The following is a 15,083-nucleotide window of genomic DNA, read 5'->3' as shown; positions in this document are numbered from 1 at the left end:
CTGCCGCCCAGACTGGAGTGCAGTGCCGGATCTCAGCTCACTGCAAGCTCCGCCTCCTGGGTTTAGGCCATTCTCCTGCCTCAGCCTCCCGAGTAGCTGGGACTACAGGCGCCCACCACGTCGCCCGGCTAGTTTTTCATATTTTTTAGTAGAGACGGGGTTTCACCGTGTTAGCCAGGATGGTCTCGATCTCCTGACCTCGTGATCCTCCCGTCTCGGCCTCCCAAAGTGCTAGGATTATAGGCTTGAGCCACCGCGCCCGGCCCTGTGTACTAATATTTCTAAATTTCCAAAAGAAGAGGCAAGTCAGTAAGTAAATAGTGCACAACTAATAAAATCCAAGGTACTATTTTCTTCCTCTTAATGTAATTCTTAATATATTCATATGCTTAAAATGTATGCACAACAGTTATTAGAGACACTAGTTAACAGATGGCATGTTGAATAAATCAGCTTTTTCTGTATTGAACTAGAAAACGTATAATTTGATAACTTAATAGGTGAAGGTGTAACTTTGTGTTTCCTTCTCCCAGTTCTAATTGATTTGAAGTTTCAAAAAGCAGACCAGGCATGGTGGCTCATGTCTGTAATCCCAGCACTTTGGGAAGCTGAGGCGGGTGGATCACTTGAGGTCAGGAGTATGAGACAAGCCTGGCCAACATGGCAAAATGCCGTCTCTACTAAAAAAATAACAAAAATTCGCCTGGCATTGTGGTGCGTGCCTGTAGTCTCAGATACTCAGGAGGCTGAGGCAGGAGAATCACTTGACCTGGGAGGTAGAGGTTGCACTGAGCTGAGATCACTCCACAGCACTCCAGCCTGGGCAAAAGAGCAAGACTCCGTCTCAAAAGAAAAAAAGTTTTAAAAAGCAAATGAAATGGCTGGGCACGGTGGCTCACACCTGTAATCCCAGCACTTTGGGAGGCCAAGGTGGGCAAATCATGAGGTCAGGAGTTCAAGACCAGCCTGGCCAACATGGTGAAACCCCATCTCTAATAAAAATACAAAAAATTAGCTGGGCATAGTGGTGGGCACCGTATAATCCCAGCTACTCGGGAGGCTGAGGCAGGAGAATCACTTGAACCCTGGAGGTGGAGGCAGCAGTGAGCTGAGATCGCACCACTGCACTCCAGCCCAGGCAACAGAGTAGGACTCTGTCTCAAAAAACAAAAAGCAGAAGAATAATTTATCTTGTAAAGTTTGATTAAATTTAATTTTGGTATTGTCCAGAGAGTTACTAAAATAGTAAAGTAGGTTTTTATTAAATATGGATATCTGTTTTATTTAAAGAAATTTTGAACATCTTATACCTGATGCTCCTGAACTGATACATGATTTTCTGGTGAATGAGAAGGATGCAAGTTGCAAAAGGAATGCATTTATGATGCTAATTCATGCAGATCAGGTGAAGTACTTTTTAAAAAATACTTTTATTACTGTATTTAAGTGAGAATTAAAAGTATTACATAGGCTTAATCATGTTTTTAGTCAGTAATTTTGTTTCTAGTTCACGTGGTTTGTGTATTTTGATAATTTTAGGCTTGTAGAAAAATACATTTTTTTTAACCCTTCTCTAAAATATTGCATACATATACATTCTTTTTTTCAATTAAACATTGAAGAGGCATTTTAGAACAGCCACCTTACAGTTTTTTAAAATTGAAATTATTATGGCTGTGTTCTATTTTGGGGCTTTGATGACCTGTTCTTTCTTACGTTGGTATAGATCTAAAATTGTTTAGTAGAGAAAAATAGTAGCTTTGCATAGGTACATCCTTAGCCATGTCTGTGGAAATAGAGTGGCCTTCAGTGTAGATGTGTGTCCTTTTAGGTTCTTCAGCTTTCATACGTGGGTGCCAACTCTGCATCCTGCTCTGCTGGTGGTTAAAGTATATGGATCTACTTTTGGTTAGCAATTACTCTGTACACCTTGATGCCATCTAATCTTGAAATTTTCTAGCCAGTATTTATCACCAAAATATGGGAAATAATATGCATGAAGACTGAAAAATATGGAGGCCTGCCATTCCTCTGAAATCTAGATACTGTTACTTTTTTCCCCCAGATCTTCCTTTAATGGATTGTCCCCTAATTATTTAAAATTGTGGTAATGTACACATAACAAAAATTATCACCTTAACCATTTTTAAGTGTTCCGTGATTTTAAATACATTTATAATGTAGTACCATCACTACCTTCCATCCTCATAACTTTTTTTATCTTGCAAAACTGAAACTCTGTACCCATCAAAAAAAAATCCTTATTACCACTTCCTCCCAGTCCCTGGCAACCACCATTCTACTTGCTGTCTCTGTGATTTTGACTACTCTAAGTAGTCCATATAAGTGGAATCATACAATATTTGTCCTTTTTAACTGGCTTATTTTACTTAGCATAATGTCTTCAAGGTTCATTTATGTTGCAGTATGTGTTGGAATTTCTTTCGTTTTTAAGGCTAAGTAATACCCGATTGTAAATATATGCCACATTGGGTTTACCTGTTCATCCATTGGTGGACGCTTGGGTTGCTTCAACCTTTTAGCTATTAGGAATAATGCTATTGTGAACGTAGATGTACACGTATCTGTTTGAGACTTTGCTTTCTGTTCTTTTGGGTATATACCCAGAAGTGGAATTACTGAATATACAGCACTTCTGTTTTTAATTTTTTTAGAAGCTGCCATACTGTTTTCCACAGCCGCTCTACCATTTTACATTCCACTGGTAGTGCACAAGGGTTCCAGCTTCTCCGCATTCTTGCCAACACTTGTTACTATTTTTTTTTGATAGTAGCAATGTTAATGGGCATGTGAAGCAGTATTCGATATTGTCATTTTGTCTTCCTAAACAAGATTGTGAGAAAGCTGTTTATATGACCCACAGTGTTTTGTCCTCTTGTGTAATTGGTTTTACTGACCAATGCTTTTGGCATTATGCTGTTAACCTACATTAAGGGACATAATCAGAAATAGTTCAATAAAATTTATTGATACTTTTACTGGAGAGATGTTTTCAGTATTGTAGTTCTTTATATTACAGTGTCCAATATATGAGAACACGTGGGAGATTTTTCTTTTAGGTCTCAGTAATAGGAATAACTATATGCCTAAGCAGCTGGTTTTGATTGTATGGATACCCTGAATCCCATAACACATAGTTTTTCCCTCTTTGGTTTAGCTGCTAGAAAATCAGACCCCAAGTTTGTGCCTCATTTCCAGAAAATATATTTAACTTTATGTCTTATATTTTATATGTTAACTTTATTCTTGATTTTTGTTCCCAATTAATATCTCTTTGCCCTGATCTCCTCATTTGTTTTATATTCAGTTGTAATGTTTTTTAAGATGCATTAAATTCTTCTATTGAATGAGGTGGAGGACAATAAATATATTCTTATTTTTTTAGGATCGAGCTTTGGATTACTTAAGTACTTGTATTGATCAAGTTCAAACATTTGGAGACATTCTGCAGTTGGTTATTGTTGAACTGATTTATAAGGTAAGAATGATAATCTATGATGGGTAAAATAAACTCAGCAGTTTAAGACAGGGTTAAATAGTTTCTTTCTGGGATAATAATTGCTAGGATAATATATTTTAATAGTATAAATATTTTATAGCATAGCCTAGTAAAGCCTTTTTTTCTTTTACTTTTGGTTTATTGTGTTTTCCAAGTAGAATACTTGCTTATATCCTTTCAAACCTCCATAAAGATTCTGATGAAAATTCATGGCTTGAGCCAGTGTAGCTCACATAAATCATTGTGAACTTCCCAGTCACTGAGTAGATTATGAATTAAGCTTTAGGATAAAATTCAAGATTTTCTTGAGCATATATCAGACTACTAAAATCAAACAAGAAAGTCTTAAATACCTTTTATGTTCCCTGTTTGTAAAAGAGAATAGAAAAAATTTAAATGCATGAAATATGACATTGTAGGCCATTGACAGGAAATCTAAAACCAGCTAAGAATTTTGGATTTTTAAATGAAGTACTATATTGGCAATACTTTAATGTGATATATCCTTTGAAAGAGTTTATTACATCTTAATGTTCTGATAAAAGGTACAGTAAGATCCAACTTTGCTATTGATACCATTAGAGGCCAACAAAATGTAGGTCCAGATGACTTTATTAAATACAGTAGTATGGTCAAAACATCTGTAGTAGATACTACTAACTGATTATAGCTGTCGTTGCTTCTGGGGGAAGGGGCTCCTCTTAACACAAGGTACCAGTAGTTTGGAATGGAAGTTTAAAATGAAACCAAGACTGTAAATATACAGTTTTTGTTTTCGTTTTTTGTTTTTTTTGGTGGAGTCTCGCTCTGTTGCACAGCCTGGAGTGCAGTGGCGCGATCGTGGCTCTCTGTTGCCTCTACCTCCTGGGCTCAAGCGGTTCTCCTGCCTCAGCCTCCTAAGTAGCTGGAATTACAGGTGCATGTCACCGTGCCGGGCTAATTTTTGTATTTTTAGTAGAGATGGGGTTTCACCATGTTGGCCAGGCTGGTCCCAAACTCCTGACTTAGTGATCTGCCCACTTCAGCCTCCCAAAGTGCTGGGATTACAGGCATGAGCCACCATGCCCAGCCTATAGTTCTTGTTAATTCATGTGTATTAGGATGCCACTGAGGTTCTCAAAATTAGCAGTTCTCTGCTATCTAATGATGTGTTTAGTAGGGTCCATGTTTTAGTAAAAGGGAATAGCTTTTAAGTCATGTCCATGTAATAGAGATTTGACTATATATATTTTAGGAAAATCTAATATGAATACTGACTTCAAAAGAGAAAAAATAAGAGATATTTGCTATGCAAGTAAAGGTATCAGGATGCGTTTAGAATGGGATAAAAATTTGTAGTTTTCTCTCCAAAGTTAAATATAGTTTCAAATAGTAAGTAGTAGCACTTGGGAAAAATGTGTTATCTTTCTTGCTTGAAAAACTGGTATTTTCCTTTTATTAGCTATTGAGATTTATATCATCCGTCATGTTTCTCTTTGGCATCCAGAATAAAAATGTAGGACTAAATTTAATATCCTGTGGCAGTACCCATATTATCTCAAAAAAAAAATACAAAAAACTAGCCGGGCGACGTGGCGGCGCCTGTAGTCCCAGCTACCCAGGAGGCTGAGGCAGGAGAATTGCTTGAACTCGGGAGGCGGAGGTTTCAGTGAGCTGAGATCCGGCCACTGCACTCCAGCCTGGGCAGCAGAGCGAGACACCGTCTCAAAAAAAAAAAAAAAAAAAAGACAGTACCCATATTAGTGTACTGGGTTAATGTGTCCTTACTTTTGTTACTTTACATTTTCTTTTTCTCTTTCACTTGTGTATATAACATACACATGTTTTAAGCCATCAGAAAACCTTTTACAAAACAGTAAAAATATAAATTATGATGGGATGAATAAATGAATGCATAGCTATAAAAATTACTTTGTTCACACCATCCTATCTAGTAAAGCCATTTCTTATCTATGTTTTTGTTGGCCTCTTACTTCTTTCTGAAATTACCATTGTTGTGTCATAGTGTCTCATCCCATTTTGGCTGACATTTTCATATGTCCTCATAAGACTGTTCTTAGCTTTCATATCGAGAAAACTAGCATACCATAAGCTGACGTTCATGAAAAAACTCCATTTGAAAACAAGCGTTCCTGAAATCAATTGAAGTCTTAATGTTTGCTTTTCCAGGTCTGTCATGCTAATCCATCAGAAAGAGCTCGTTTTATTCGCTGCATCTATAACTTACTACAGTCATCCAGCCCTGCTGTAAAATATGAAGCTGCTGGGACATTAGTGACACTCTCTAGTGCACCAACTGCAATCAAGGTACTGTGTATTTCTTTTGAGGCCAGGTTAGGTGATTGATTTTCTGTCTTAGCACTCATGATTTAGTGACATTGCAGTTCACTATGTGGTTACATGGCACAGAGAGAACAACTACAAATTTTGTAAAACTATTTGATGCCTTACATTGTTCATCCTTCTTCTTTTCTTCCTTCCTGCTTTCATACACATGTATATAGATACAGACAGAGAATGACGGTACAATTAACCTCTGACAACACAGCTTCAAACTGCACAGGTCAACTTATACATGGACTTTTTTTCCACCTCTGCTACTCCTGAGACAGCAAGACCAATCCCTCTTCCTCTTTGTCCTCCTCCTCCTCAGCCTATTCAGTGTAAAGAGGTTGGGAATGAAGACCTTTATGATGATCTACTTCCTCTTAATGAGTAGTAAATATTTTCCATACGCTTTTCTTAACATTTTCTTTTTTCTAGCTTACTTGACTGTAAGAATATATAATACATTTAACATATGAAATATGGATTTTTGTTTTGTTTTGTATGAGACAAGGTATTGCTTTGTCACCCAGGCGGGTGTGGGGCAATCCTGGCTCACTGCAACCTCCACCTCCTGGGTTCAAGCAGTTCTCTTTCCTCAGCTTCCCGAGTAGCTGGGATTACAGGTGCCCATCACTATGCCCATCTCATTTTTTGTATTTTTAGTAGAGATGGAGTTTCACCATGTTGGCCAGGCTGATCTCGAACTCTAGACCTCAAGTGATCCGCCCACCTCAGCCTACCAAAATGCTGGGATTATAGGCGTGAGCCACTACGCCTGACCACAAAACATGTTTTAATCAACTGTGTTATTGGTAAGGCTTCTGGCCAACGGTAGGTTATTAGTAGTTAAGTTTTGAAGAGTCAAAAGTTATGTGTGTGGCTGGGCACGAGGCTCACACCTAAAATCCCAGCACTTTGGGAGGCCAAGCTGGGAGGATTGCTTAAAACCAGGAGTTTGAGACCGGCCTGGGCAACAGAGAGAGACCCTATCTGTACAGAACATTTTTTTTTTTTTAATTAGCTGGTGCTAGGTGTGGTGGTGCATGCCTGGAGACTCAGTGCTTTGGGAGGCCAAGGTGGGATGATTGTTTGAGGCCAGGAGTTCGAGGTTGCAGTGAGCTATGATGGTGCCACTGTACTCCAGCCTAGGCAACAGAGCAAGACAAAAAATAATATGAATTAGCTGGGCATGGCGGTGTGTGCTTATGGTCCCAGCTATTCTGAAGACTGAGTCATGAGGATAGCTTAAGCCCAGGAGTTCAAGACTGCAGTGAACTGTGATTACTCCAGCCTAGGTGAAAGAGTGAGACCCTGTCTCTAAGAAAAAAAAAATTAAAAGAAAAATGTTACATGTAGATTTTAAGTTTTAGTGAGTGTTTTCAATAATAGAGTATTACCTTTCTCCCTTTCTCTAATTTAGTCTATCAAGATTACATCAGCAACCCCTAATCTATTCAGAGAATGAGCTGTTCTAAAAGCCAAATTGTTTAGAGAATTTACTGCTTTACCCTCCAAAACTTGAAATTTTTTTTTATTTTTTATTTTGAAATAATTTTAAACTTACAGAAAAATTGCGAACATAGTACAAAGTTCTTTTTTTTTTTTTTGGTTTTTTGGCTTGTTTGTGTTTGAGATGGAGTCTCACTCTGTTGCTCAGGCTGGAGTGTAGGGGCATGATCTTGGCTCACTGCAACCTCCGCCTCCCAGGTTCAAGTGGTTCTCCTGCCTCAGCCTCCTGAGTAGCTGGGACTACAGGCGCACGCCACCACACCCAGCTAATTTTTGTATTTCCAGTAGAGACGGGGTTTCACCATGTTGGCCAGAATGGTCTTGATCTCCTGACCTTGTGATCCACCCACCTTGACCTCCCAAAGTGCTGGGATTATAGGCGTGAGCCACCACACCCGACCAGGACATAGTTCTTATATGTTCTTCACCCAACCTTTCTCATATGTTCACATCTTCTATAATCATTGTATAATTGTCAAAACTACAAAATTAACATTAGAACAATATTATTAACCAAACTACAGGCTTTATTTATATTTCATCAGTTTTCCCACTGATGTCCGTTTTTTGTTCAGGATCTAATCTAGGATTTCATATTGCATTTAGTGGTCATATCATAGTTTCCTCCAGTCTGTGCTAGTTCTTAGTCATTTATTATTTTTCGTGACCTTGACGCATTTGAAGAAGACTGACTGGTTTGTTTGTAAAATATCCCTCAACTTGGGTTTGTCTGTTTTCTCAGATTGAGGTTGTACATTTTTGGAAAGAATATCACAGAAGTGATGTGTCCTTCTCAGTGTATCTTATCAAGGAGTACATGATTTCTATATATCTTTTTTTCTTTTTTTTTTTTGAGATGGAGTCTCGCTCTGTCACCCAGGCTGAAGTGCAGTGGCTGGATCTTGGCTCACTGCAAGCTCTGCCTCCCGGGTTTACGCCATTCTCCTGCCTCAGCCTCCCGAGTAGCTGGAACTACAGGCGCCTGCCACCTCGCCCCGCTAGTTTTTTGTATTTTCTAGTAGAGACGGGGTTTCACTGTGTTAGCCAGGATGGTCTCCATCTCCTGACCTCGTGATCCGCCCGTCTCGGCCTCCCAAAGTGCTGGGATTACAGGCTTAAGCCACCGCGCCCGGCCTGATTTCTATATATCTTATTACTGATGATGTTAACCTTGATCAGTGAAGGTGCTGGCTGCCAGATCTTCCAGTTTTATGATTTCTAGTATAATCAGTAAATGTTATAAGGGGGAGATGCTTTGAAACTATGCAAATACACTGTTGTTCCTCAAATTCACACCTACTTATTTCGGCATCCATCAGTGGATTTTCTTACAACATTATTGCTATGATATTCTAATGGTGGTTTTCTATTTCTCTCATTCAATATTTATTAATGAAATTCTTGTGCAAGGAAGGGCTGTTCTTTCTCTTCCCTCCCTCCCTTCTTTTCCTTCCTTCTTTCTTTATATCAGTATGGATATTTTATTCTATCATTCTAAAATACACATTTTTTGTCTTAATAATTATTATAAATACTAAAATATTTTAACAACTCTGGGTGATCTTTATATTCTTGTTGTTTCTGTACTGCAATGCAGATGAGTTAGACTTTGCCTCTAAACTGAAATATGCTTAATAGACGTACTTCTTGGGATTCTTTTTCTGCTTTTTTTTTTTTTTTTGGAGACGGAGTCTAGCTCTGTCGCCCAGGCTGGAGTGCAGTGGCGCGATCTCGGCTCACTGCAAGCTCCGCCTCCCGGGTTTACGCCATTCTCCTGCCTCAGCCTCCCGAGTAGCTGGGACTACAGGCGCCCGCCATCTCGCCCAGCTGGTTTTTGTATTTTTTAGTAGAGACGGGGTTTCACCGTGTAGCTCAGGATGGTCTCGATCTCCTGACCTCGTGATCCACCCGTCTCGGCCTCCCAAAGTGCTGGGATTACAGGCTTGAGCCACTTTTTCTGCTTTTTTCTGGCTTGTTCCTTAGTTTCAATCCTTAATTTTTGGCTGTTAGTAAGTATTTCTACCTGTAGCAGCTTTTTTTCATCCTTTTAATTTGTAACGCCTCTAATCTTCTGTAAGTTTGGAAAATAACAAGGGACTATAGGAACCCATTCCTCAGAACAAAATGTATAACGTATAAACTCTAGTACAGGGATTAATTAATGAGTGTATTGTGCCTTCATGGGAGTGTGTGTGTGTGTGTGCGCGCGCGCGCACGCGCATGCTTATTTTCAGATTTTATGTTTATGATAGATGAATAACTTCTTAAAATGTATTTCTTTTTTATATAGGCCGCTGCTCAGTGTTACATTGATTTAATTATTAAGGAGAGCGACAACAATGTAAAACTCATAGTTTTGGATCGCTTGATAGAATTAAAAGAGCATCCTGCTCATGAACGAGTATTACAGGTAAGTGTTATCTGAAAGAGAGAGATCTTAAATGAAATATTTTTCAAATTTAGGTCATTCTAAAGCTTTGCCCATCTTGGTTAACCTAAATATGCTTGAAAACTGAGTGGTTTATATTTTGATCAGCTTAAGTGTTAATTATTGAGTCATCATAGACTTTTGGGGTATTATCTTTACCATAAAAGAAAAATTTCTCAAATGGCTGGGCGTGGTGGCTCATGCCTGTAATCCCAGCACTTTGGGAGGCAGAGATGGGCAGATCATCTGAGGTCAGGAGTTTGAGACCAGCCTGGCCAACATGATAAAACCCAGTCTGTACTAAAAATACAAAAATTAGCTGGGCGTGGTAAAGTGCACCTGTAATCCCAACTACTTGGGAGGCTGAGGGCGGGAGAATCACTTGAATCCAGGAGGCAGAGGTTGCAGTGAGCTGAGATCACGCCACTGCACTCCAGCCCGGGCAACAGAGTGAGACTCTGTCTCAAAAAAAAAATTTTTTTTCTAAAATAACTCCATATTATCTTTTTTATCTTTTTGGTTTGTACTGTATTGACTATTCTTAGAGACAATGACATACTCATTTTAATTTGAATATAATTTACATTTCATGGAAAATTCTTATACCAATTGATTGAGAATAAAAGTCGATCTGATTCTAGAAAATTATCACCATATTTGTTTAATCCATGAGAATAATAATGGTTATAAAAATAAAACCCCATAATAGGTAAATGCAGTCTGATCTTGGATCAGAACAACAGCAACAACAAATTTCTATGAAGGACATTATTGGGACAGATTGAGAAATATGAATATGGTGTGTATATTAGTTAATAGTATTGATCAATGTTAAATTCTCTGGTAATTATAATGTGGTTATATAAGAAATTATCCTTACCCTTGAGAGAGATACACTAAAATGATTAGCAGTAAAGAGCAAATGTGGGCCGGGTGCAGTGGCTCATGCCTGTAATCGCAACACTTTGGGAGGCTGAGGTGGGTGGATCACCTGAGGTCAGGAGTTCGAGACCACTCTGACCAATATGGTGAAACCCTGTATCCATTAAAAAATACAAAAATTAGCCGGATGTTGTGGTGTGCGACTGTAGTCCCAGCTACTCGGGAGGCTGAGACAGGAGAATTGCTTGAATCCAGGAGGCAGAGGTTGCAGTGAGCCAAGATCTTGCCAGTGCACTCCAGCCTGGGCGACAGAGCGAAACTCCGTCTCAAAAAAAAAAAAAAGAGCAAATGTGGGAAGATATTAACTGGTGAATGTAGGTGAAGGATATACAGGAGTTCACTCTTAGAACTTTTTTATCAGTTTCGAATTGTTTTTAAGTATGCATCTTTTAAATGTTACATTTTCCTATGGGGTCAAGTAATATTATCACGCTTAACGAAACTGTTAATAATTTATTAATGTTATCTAATACCAAGTCTATATGTAGATTTTCCCAGTTGTCCCAAAAGCCCTTTTTGTTTAGTTTGCCCATTTTGTAACCATGCATCATATCTGGTGGTTATGCCCTTTCAGTCTCTTAATTTTGGACAGTATCTTTTTTTAATGACACTGATTTGTTGAAGAGACCAGACCAGTAATACTATAAAATGCCCCTCTTTCTGGATGTGTATGGCTACTTTCTTATGTTGTTTAGCTTGTTCTTTTGACTTCTGTTACTTTCTATAAACTGTAAGTTGGAGCTTGAGCTTTAGCTTGACAGAGTCGGAGTAAACATTGCCAGTTTGAATGTGTCATGTGCTATTATTTCATACTGCAGTGTATCAGGAGACCCAAAATATCTAGTTCTTCCACCACTAGTGGTTTTGTTATTGATTAGAGAATTAAAGTGATGATAGATAAACCCCACCATTCTATAGTAAATATACTTTTCTTGTGACCAGAAAGATTAGTGTTAATTCTTGATTTTTTCTTCTTTTTTAGGATCTGGTTATGGATATCCTAAGAGTATTGAGCACACCAGACTTAGAAGTACGAAAGAAAACTCTGCAGTTAGCACTGGATCTTGTCTCTTCTAGGAATGTTGAAGAGGTAAAACGAAACTCTGACAACACTTTGTAGCTATCAGGCCGAAATGTGATGTAACTCTCACTTATTTTTACTTTGTTCTATAGCTGGTTATTGTCCTGAAGAAGGAAGTGATAAAAACTAATAATGTGTCTGAGCATGAAGATACTGACAAATACAGACAACTCCTAGTGCGAACATTGCATTCCTGTTCTGTCCGATTTCCAGATATGGCTGCAAATGTTATTCCTGTGGTATGTAATTCTGATCACTTTAATTTTGAAATTCTCTAAAAGAATTTTTTTAAAAAGCTAATTATTTGACAGTCAAACTCCAGAAATCTCAACTGCTTGGGACCATTAAATCTCATGGTGAGAAGTGATCTTTATGTCTACCTCTACCTTTAAGCTCAGAAGGGTGAGGACTGTGACTTCTTTCACTTACATATTCATCAAAAAAAAAAAACAGTGACAAAAAAATAGCTTTGCATATTATTTTCATTGATGATATAGTTACCTAAAGTAAAATTATGCTGTGTGTGTGTATTATTCAGTAAGGCAAATAGGTACTTATTTTAAATAGCTTTAGCTCTTAAAGGAATCAGTTATAGGAAAAATTAACATACCTAGAATATTTTGCTTTCTTTTTTTTTTATTTTTTATTTATTTTTTATTATTATACTTTAAGTTCTAGGGTACATGTGCATAACGTGCAGGTTTGTTACATATGTATACTTGTGCCATGTTGGTGTGCTGCGCCCATCAACTCGTCAGCACCCATCAATTCGTCATTTATATCAGGTATAACTCCCAATGCAATCCCTCCCCCCGAATATTTTGCTTTCTGTCACTATCAGATAAGTGAGATATGTTATTATAATTTGATTTTTGCCTCTGAGCTCTTGAGTTCTTTCTAAAATGATTTTACTTTTAGTTACAATTTAGGAGGATGAAATTAATTTATTTTGAGTTTTGGATCTCTGGCTTATCTTTAATCATAAAACAGAAAAGCCATTGTGACTTTCTTTACGTAATAGCGCTTGTCTCTCGATTTACATTTTGTTGTGTATTTGAAAATTATTAAGAATTACAAGAGTCAGGCTTGGCAATTCATATCTATAATTCTAGCACTTTGGGAGGGCTAGGCAAGAGGATTACTTGAGGCCAGGAGTTCAAGACCAGCCGATGCAATATAGGGAGACCCTGTCTCTACAAAAAAATTAATATTAGCTAGGCATAGTGTCATGCCTGAAGTCCTAGCTGCTGGGGAGGCTGAAGTTGCCGGAGGATCACTTGAGCCCAGGAGTTCAAGGCTGCAGTGAGCTATGATTGTGCCACTATACTCTAGCCCGGGCAGCAGAGCAAGACCCTGTCTCTTAGAAAACAACAAAAAAATTACATTCTTTATAAATTTATGGATTTATTTATTGTCCTAGATAATTTTTCTTTTGGAAAATTGTTCTATTTTCCCTTTTTCTTTTTTTCTTTTAGTTAATGGAATTTCTCAGTGACAATAATGAAGCAGCAGCTGCTGATGTTTTGGAGTTTGTTCGTGAAGCCATTCAGCGCTTTGATAACCTGAGAATGCTTATTGTTGAGAAGATGCTTGAAGTCTTTCATGCTATTAAATCTGTCAAGTATGTTTAAAATACATTTAAATGTGAGGTCAAGTAAGCATTGTATCGGTTTTTATCTTTAAAGGTTCAGTTGATAGAAAATAGAATGGAGAGGACAATCAAGCCAAAATAAGACAAGTGTAACAACAAGCATCATGCTTCCTTTACTCTCAGTTAATCCACAATATATGGCCAAAAAATAATTTTTTTAGGAGTGATTTAGCTCAATGTCTCTATTCTGATTTTCTCTAAAACATTTTGAATCTTAAAGTAACTAAAGAGCGTATTTCTAAATGTCATCGCTTTTTGGCTATTACTATTATTTGTATCTTCCTTTCACATTTAATGAAGAGAAAGATTGAAAATGCAACCTAAATCTGTCTTTTCCTTCAGAGAGCCTTTGCTAATGAGAAAGGACTGTTGCATCAAATTTTATTTCATTTAAAGCATCTGATAGATAGTCTATAACAGACTTGAAGTATGTCTAAGATAGGAAAGAAGGGACAAATATGAAATTGTTTTTATGATATGAAAATATATTAATATTTATGGAAGTGAACAGAGCAGGATTTGCTGCTTTTGTGAAAAAAAAAAATCATATTAGGGATTTGCTTTTTTTTTTTGTGGGAGGGCTTTCCAGCAAAAACTGGAAAGCCTGCTAAACAAATTTTAAAAGAACTATAACACTGAGGATTTGTTTTTGACAGCCATAATCTCTTAGAGCTTTGGTTTCTATAATTATTTTTTTCTGAATAAATTTAATTAAAATCTTAGGGGAAAGATGACTAAGGACTTTATTCAGTTTAACATTGTAAACTAAAGAATTGTTGGCCGGGTATGGTGGCTCACACCTATATTCCCAGCACTTTGGGAGGCCAAGGTGGGAGGATTGCTGGATGTCAGGAGTTGGAGACCAGCCTGGGCAACATGGTGAGACTTTGTCTCTATTTATTTTTTTAATCTAAATAAATGAATGAATGGTTGCTTTCTTTACTATTTTTTTTTTTTTTATTGATCCCTTGTACTTCTTTTGTTTCCATTGTTTAGTTCAACACCTTGCCTCTCTGTTCAGTGACTGAAAATAAAAAGTGAATTACTTTTTATATTAAAACAATACATTCCTGGGTTTTCTTTTTTTATTTTCTTCTTCTTTTTTTTTTTAAAGAGAGATGAGGGCCTCGCTATGTTGCCCAGGCTGGTCTTGAACTCCTGGACTCAAGCAATCCTCCTACCTCATCCTCCACAGATGTTGGAATTACAGGTGTGAGCCACCATGCCTGGCCATAAAATAATACATTTCTTATAATAGTAAGTGATAAAGCCAAATTTACCTTCACTGTGTCCTAAATGGACACTTTTCTGGGAAACATTTTGGTATTTTATTTTTACTGTTTTACCAGTTTTAGAATGTTCCTAATAATAATTAATAAGAACAGTTATTTTACTTTTGATCTTTGTGATTTCTGGAGAGAACTGAAACCTAGGTTTTGTTAGATTCTTTCTGAAATGTTTATCTAAAATACTTTAGAACTGCAGAATCTTGTTGGTTTTTGTTTTTTGTTTTTTCGTTATTGAGACAGAAGCTTGCTGTGTCACCCAGGCTGGAGTGCAGTGGCACGATCTCAGCTCATTGCAACCTCCGCCTCCTGGATTCAGGCAGCTTTTTTTTTTTTTT

The 15,083-nt window shown here is 37.5% G+C and overlaps 1 protein-coding gene across 1 annotated transcript in view; it reads left to right on the top strand.

Annotated features, from left to right (window-relative positions):
* The window catches only part of COPB1 (coatomer protein complex, subunit beta 1), a 56,883-nt gene that overhangs the window by 8,266 nt on the left and 33,534 nt on the right, over positions 1 to 15,083 (top strand). Inside the window, exons 5-11 of the mRNA XM_011956278.1 lie at positions 1,291 to 1,405; positions 3,407 to 3,499; positions 5,690 to 5,827; positions 9,648 to 9,767; positions 11,710 to 11,817; positions 11,901 to 12,047; positions 13,284 to 13,433. Coding sequence (XP_011811668.1) covers positions 1,291 to 1,405; positions 3,407 to 3,499; positions 5,690 to 5,827; positions 9,648 to 9,767; positions 11,710 to 11,817; positions 11,901 to 12,047; positions 13,284 to 13,433 — 871 coding nt within the window. The remainder of the gene's footprint in view (positions 1 to 1,290; positions 1,406 to 3,406; positions 3,500 to 5,689; positions 5,828 to 9,647; positions 9,768 to 11,709; positions 11,818 to 11,900; positions 12,048 to 13,283; positions 13,434 to 15,083) is intronic.

This window comes from Colobus angolensis, unplaced genomic scaffold, assembly GCF_000951035.1.
Source record: "Colobus angolensis palliatus isolate OR3802 unplaced genomic scaffold, Cang.pa_1.0 Scaffold412, whole genome shotgun sequence".
Taxonomy (NCBI): Eukaryota; Metazoa; Chordata; class Mammalia; order Primates; family Cercopithecidae; genus Colobus; species Colobus angolensis.
The sequence above is the reverse complement of the archived record's forward strand: the minus strand, read 5'-3'. Positions and strand labels throughout refer to the sequence as shown.